The sequence below is a fragment of the Hydra vulgaris genome, chromosome 13, assembly GCF_038396675.1.
Source record: "Hydra vulgaris chromosome 13, alternate assembly HydraT2T_AEP".
In the NCBI taxonomy this organism is placed as follows: Eukaryota; Metazoa; Cnidaria; class Hydrozoa; order Anthoathecata; family Hydridae; genus Hydra; species Hydra vulgaris.
Genome location: NC_088932.1, coordinates 22,285,001 through 22,291,371, shown reverse-complemented (window position 1 = coordinate 22,291,371; position 6,371 = coordinate 22,285,001). Strand labels below are relative to the sequence as shown.

Below are 6,371 nucleotides of genomic sequence, written 5' to 3'. Positions count from 1 at the left end.
TCATTTTAAATAATTGTGTTTCAAATAATAAAGTTTATATTTTATAGAACGTTTATGCCTACGCATAAAACCACAAAAACTAATTATAATGCTCAAATAATGAAACAAGGATTTGTCCGATAACTTTCGCATCACCCGTTACTTTTAAAGAAGTTTCTTTTTAATAATAGGGAGCCGCCATTTTCAAAGGTATTGAGAACCTCTAAAAATATTTTGTGATTAAATATTTTTTTAATTTGGTGCTATTTTATTTATACATTTATTATTTTATTTATGTATTTATTATTTTATTTATAATTTATCTCATTTGGAGGGCTGGAGCAAATATTTTAAAAAAATTGTTTTTACGAACCACCCTATTAGTTGAACCCTTTATAGATTACACAACTTTTTGTGCGAATGACAGAATAAACTTTTATTTTAACTCCGACCGAAGCATTTTATTTCAACGATAGTGATTTATAAAGCTTTCTACGTTAAATCAATTATAAATCTAGAAATCGTGTTTTTTTTTCTCATCATGTGCTGCTGTTTTTTTTAATGCTTTATGACAAATTTTTATTTATGTTTTATGCCCATAGCTCCACAATTTTTTTATTTAAATTTTCTTTTATAGAAAATTTAAATCAATTTTTTTACAACAGAATTCCCTATCAGGAGTAAAGCTGTTTTGCATATCAGGATTTAGAAGTTTTGCTGAGATACACTAGGAAGAATATTATTTAAGTTTTGCAAGTTTCTTTAAGAAAATTTAGTTTTATAATTTTTTCTTCTTTAGGTAAATTGTTAACGGCTAAAGAGCTTCTCCAGCTCTAATATAAAATAAGTTACACCTCATGACTAGGACAATTGCTACTTCGTTCTTTACTCGTGAAATTTATTTGTTACTACAATAGTAAAAGTTTATTAAGTTCTTTTGATTTTAGAGTTTTAAAGAAATAATTTGTTTCAGTTTAACTAACTTGATTTAATTTAGAAAGGCATTTACCTTAATTGGAATAAAAGGTTTTTTAATGTACATTCTATGAAAGTTGCAATACTTTCTAATTTATTTCAAAATATAATGAAAAAGTAGGTTTATTAAAAAAATATTTGAAACGAAAAACTTCAAAAATATAAGTGTAGTTAAAAGTTAAAAATTTTTATTCTGATCTACATGAGGTGTTTACAACTAAGGAGTCCATTGTTTGAATAAGGAAAGGACGGTACCAAATAGAAACTTTACAGACTTTTGCTTCAGATTGCTCTTTAGCAGGACATTCTTTAGTCGTCATCAAATTTGAATTAATTGGTAAATTTTCGCAAACCGATTCGACAACTTTGATGTTAACTTCATATTGAGTACCTGCAACAACTTGAGAAGTTGCATCAATAATCTTCTCTCTTACTTGTCTAAATAAAAATCTTTTATATATATAAGTATAATATATAAATATATATATATATTTATATATTATTCATATATATATATATATATATATATATATATATATATATATATATATATATATATATATATATATATGTATAATATATAAATATATATATATATATATATATATATATATATATATATATATATATATATATATATATATATATATATATATATATATATATATATATATATATAATATATACATATACACATATATAAATTTGTAAATAAAAAATACTAAACACTAAACAACCTAAAGTTTCAGTTTGCTCAGTTTACTTTGGTTAACAATTATCGTTAAAAAAATTTAAACTATAAATATTACTGAAAGCAAGCAATAAGAAATAAATTTAATTTCCTGGTAGTTTATACAAATTTTTATCGGCAAAACTTGATTTTCAGCGGGTACAGAAGGTTCTTTGGACGTCTTAAGAACATTATACGAGCTTGTGACTTCTGTAAGGCATTCTATAGACGTTTTACGGACGACTGTACTCACTGGGTTGAAGCAAAATGATTTACTGATAATTCAAAGTTAAAACCCTCAGCAAGCTTGATTAAAGATAATGTCCATCTATTAAGACATTGTTTTGTCTTTTGTCATTGTATTTTTATGAACATCTGTCTCTGTACAGTCACAGTTGTTTTGATACACCTAGCTATGTTAAAAATGCATTGACGATGTACATTATGATTATAAGAGATACATTGCAATCTCTCTAATTCAAATCTCCTTAATTCGAAAACCTCAATAATTCGATTAAATACTAAGTCATTGTGAAATGTCGACGTAAAAACTTTCTATAATTCAAAAATCTAATTCGAACTTTTATTTTTTCCGATAATATTCAAATTGGATAGATTGTATTGTAATTGCAAAACAAAACAAAGCATCTCCGCTTTGCAGAGAGGTTCTCCAATAGAGGGCAAATTTGTAAAGAAGCTATGCACCGCAGTAGTGGCGTAGTAGTAGAGCGCTCGCTTCATAAGCGAGAGGTTCCGATTTCAATTCCTACCACGTCTCTGGTAGTGCCGCGCTTAACTTGTTTCTCCACACAGCTGCCTTGTTGGTCAAGGTTCGTGTTTTGGAGTTGTAGAGTTGAGAGAGGGTAATAATCACAATTAGGTAGCCTGCTCGTCTGTAATGGCCTTCTCGTCCTTAAGAGGTGAATTGAAATAAAGTTTAAAAAATTGTGAAAATGTAAAAGACGGTTTGTTGTTACCTAGTTTTCTATTTCCGTTTAAAATAAGCAAAGAACTTTGTAATGTATATAAAAAATATATAAAATAACTTATATATATTTATAAGTTATAATAACATATATAAAAAAACTTATATTTTAGGGGGCGTTAGTTGACTAACTTTGGTAGCGTGGGAGGCAGTGCATAAACTTCAAACGACTGTGTTTAAAGATGACAAAACCAAGTACACTTTTTGTAAAAGCTATTAAATTTAATTGAGGTAACTACTTAAATTCTGTCGCTTTTTTAAAAAATTACAAAAACGCAACTTTATCGACTGGATTGTTTTTTATTTTTTTAATAAAAATGAAAAAATTCTAAATACTTTTATTTTCATACTGCTTACATACATTGACTGACAAATAGGTAAATGCAAAAAGTGCTGTTACATCAATTGACAAATAGGTAGAACATGCGAAGAGTACTGCTACATAAAGTCGTTAAGAGCCGTTTTTTATCACAAGTGGTAAGTTTAGACGTCAAACTATAGGAATATATATATATATATTTTTTTTTTTTCTTTTTTTTTTTTGTAGTTATTTAGGCGCTCCCAGAAGTCCTTACAGTCTTATCACAGAGCACCGCGGGAGAGCATTTAACAGGAAATTCACGCCTCCTTTCGTACCAATGTCGCTTGTTGGGCTAGAGCTAGCGTCGAACCTCGGACCTCTGGGTTCTGAGCTAGAACTCTAACCACTGTGCCACGGCTGCTTAACGGTTGCGCCACGGCTGCTCATATATATATATATATATATATATATATATATATATATATATATATATATATATATATATATATATATATATATATATATATATATATATATATATATATATATATATATATATATACAAATTATGTTAGTGTATTCTACAAATAGAGTGGTCAATGTTCTTTAAGAACAGAGCAATAATAAATAAGTAAAAACACTTATCTAATTTTTAGTTGTCTTTAACTGCATGTTTCACAATCAGTAGGTTTATTAGGAAGCCTTCCTGATGAACCCACTAATGGTGAAGCATGCTGTTGAAGACAACTTTTAAGCCAATATATATATATATATATATATATATATATATATATATATATATATATATATATATATATATATATATATATATATATATATATATATATATATATATATATATATGCATAATGGTTTTAAAAATAAACAAATATACTACATTCGTTAAATTGTTTTTATCATACCGATATTTAGCATTGCCGTAGTTTAGTTTTCCAATAGCCACGCTCAAACCTACAGAGAATGGTCCGTTTTTAGATACAAGATCTTCAATTTGTTTTTCAGTGAGTTGCACTTTTCCTCCAAAAAGTGGGGGTAGTCCAAAAGATAACCCAATCAGGGCAAAAACAACAATAACTGAATTCATTGTATCTGTTTGACGAAACTCTGTTGATACTTAGTTAACTTTATATCAGTATTTATATAAGTTTTAAAACAATTCGTTGCCATTTTTCACACAATTATTTTAAGAAACGGTTTTGTTAAATAAAAGATTTGAAACTAGGACACTAAAAACTACGCAAAGTTATTTCCTAGATAATTAAAATGTTTATTTCTTACGTTACTGTTATTAAAATATCTTTAAACAGCTTTCATTGCGTGTTTTTGTTAATTCTTATGTTGTTTATCGTATCTTAACAAATTGCATCAATACGCGCAGAGATCTGATTTTTCAACCTCCTCTTTTTAGACGAACTCTCTTTGATTATTTGTTTCAAGTTTGTTTTGCAAATTTGATTGGTAATGTTTCTACATAGCGCTGTTTAAATGTAACATTTTTTTGTAATATTTTGTTTCTTTTGTTTTTCACGATATTATTTTTATCAAACGTTTTAACAATAGCGAGACTTAAATAATTTGAATTAAACTAATCAGTTAGATTTTTCGGTTAGATATTAAATAACGTGTTTCTTTCTAATTTTAGAAAATTTAAAGTTTATGTATATAAGGTAAAAAATCGTATTTTTTAGGTTTTTAAAGTGCTCCAAGAAGAACTAACCTTCTTATCACAATGTACAGTGGAAGAGCCATTAACGTGGAAGTTTATCCAGTTATTTTTGCAAAGTATAATTATTAAAGCTGGCAACGAAATTAGAACTTCTTGATTAAAAATAAAATTTCAAAATTAGTTATCAAAAAGAATGAACAATTAAAATGTCGAAAAAATTGTTGATTTGAAAAACTTTTTGATTGAAAATAGGACCTAAATAAACCATTTGAGCGCAGGCTCTAGCCCCAACGGTTAGAACTTACGCTTAGGGCCAGTCGAGAGCCATTTATGTTAATTATCTAACCACTGGCATCGCTAAAAGGGTAAGGTCCGCACCGGGTGACACTATCACGATCTGACACAGAGGAGGACACCAAAATGAAAAAAATCGAATATAACAAATCTGCTCATGCTCATAGTTTGGCCAAACCAATAGTTTTCAAGTTTTGATTTTTGATACTCCTTATAACTCCGCTATTTTTTCATTTCACATAAATTTCGGCCCTGCTAGTGAAAGTCTAGAGGGGTGACACAAAAATGTTTACTGCACTGGGTGACAACGCCACTGCATTTAACAATAATGATATATGATGTATTCTTCCATAAAATATATTAGGTAAAGTTAAAAGTCATTGTTAAAGACAAAGTTGTTGTCAGTGAATCTAGGTTAATCTAAGTTTATTATGTGTATAATTTGGAGAGCAAAAAAAAATCAACGCTTACTGTTAGATGAACCAAATGCACTGCCACCCCAGTGGGCACGGTAACGTTCAGAAAACGCTTTTTAGAAGTGTATTAAAAACGTTTTTTAAAAGTGCTTTCTTAGTCTAACGGAAATAGAGATGAGACGATTTTAATAAACGTTCAGAAAGCGTTTTTTAGACGTCTAATTTAGGTGTGTTTATTTTAAGTGCTTTTTTAGTCTAAAAGAAATGGTGATGGGGCGGTTTTAATAAACGTTCAAAAAAAGATTTTTGGACGTGTATTGGAAGCGTTTATTTTAGGAGCTTTTTCCGTGCAAATGTAACGGTTTGACAGAATCAAACCATTTATTTTCAACTCATTATTTCCTATTAGCTATTTTAAGTCGTTATGAGTTATAAAAAAGGAAATAAGAAATAATGGGTTGAAAAAAAATTGTTTGAAATTGTCAAACTGTTTCATTTGGACAAAATATAGTTTTTAAAAAGGGAAAATACCTTTTACTTAAAATTTGTAGTAAAGTTTAATAAGTTTTGCACCTAAATTTGGTGTTTTAATTGCAAAATTTAAATTTTACTGATCAGACAAAGCTATTATTTAAGTTATATTAGCATTTTAAAGGCATTGTTAATTCATAAAAATACAAAGTTTATTTAAATTACATATTTTATGTAAATTAGTATCACAAATATGATTTTTTTATCCTGAGCCCTAGGAGCTCTCTTTAAACAATCTTCTTTCAATCGATCAATAAATATGTTTGATAGTCTTTCAGTCGCTAGTGCACCTACAAAAAAAAAAACCTTCATATATAGATTATCAGTTCATATTTAGATTATCATCTATTTGACGTATTTTAAATACTTTTAAAACATATCTATCAAACCTCTAAAGAAAGTCATATGGTAAATTGGTTAGATACAGTTAGTGATCGACCGAAACCGAAATTTGAGCCGAAACCGAAAGTACC

At 28.0% G+C, this 6,371-nt stretch overlaps 1 protein-coding gene across 1 annotated transcript; it reads right to left on the bottom strand.

Moving 5' to 3' along the window:
• Window positions 1-1,125: 1,125 nt before the first annotated feature.
• Window positions 1,126-4,130, bottom strand: LOC124816019 (cystatin-1-like). The gene is made up of 2 exons (XM_065816851.1): window positions 3,894-4,130; window positions 1,126-1,392 (listed from the first exon to the last, which is right to left on the bottom strand). Exons 1-2 carry the CDS (start codon window positions 4,073-4,075, stop codon window positions 1,143-1,145), a joined length of 432 nt encoding a protein of 143 aa, XP_065672923.1. The 5' UTR covers window positions 4,076-4,130; the 3' UTR covers window positions 1,126-1,142.
• Window positions 4,131-6,371: the final 2,241 nt, after the last annotated feature.

Bases quoted from the DNA above. Each gene is read 5' to 3' on its own strand.
- LOC124816019 (XM_065816851.1), bottom strand. From the start codon at position 4,075: ATGAATTCAGTTATTGTTGTTTTTGCCCTGATTGGGTTATCTTTTGGA. The intron at 1,393-3,893 runs GTATGATAAAAA...ATTTTTATTTAG, and splicing joins TACGGCAATGCTAAATATCG to ACAAGTAAGAGAGAAGATTA.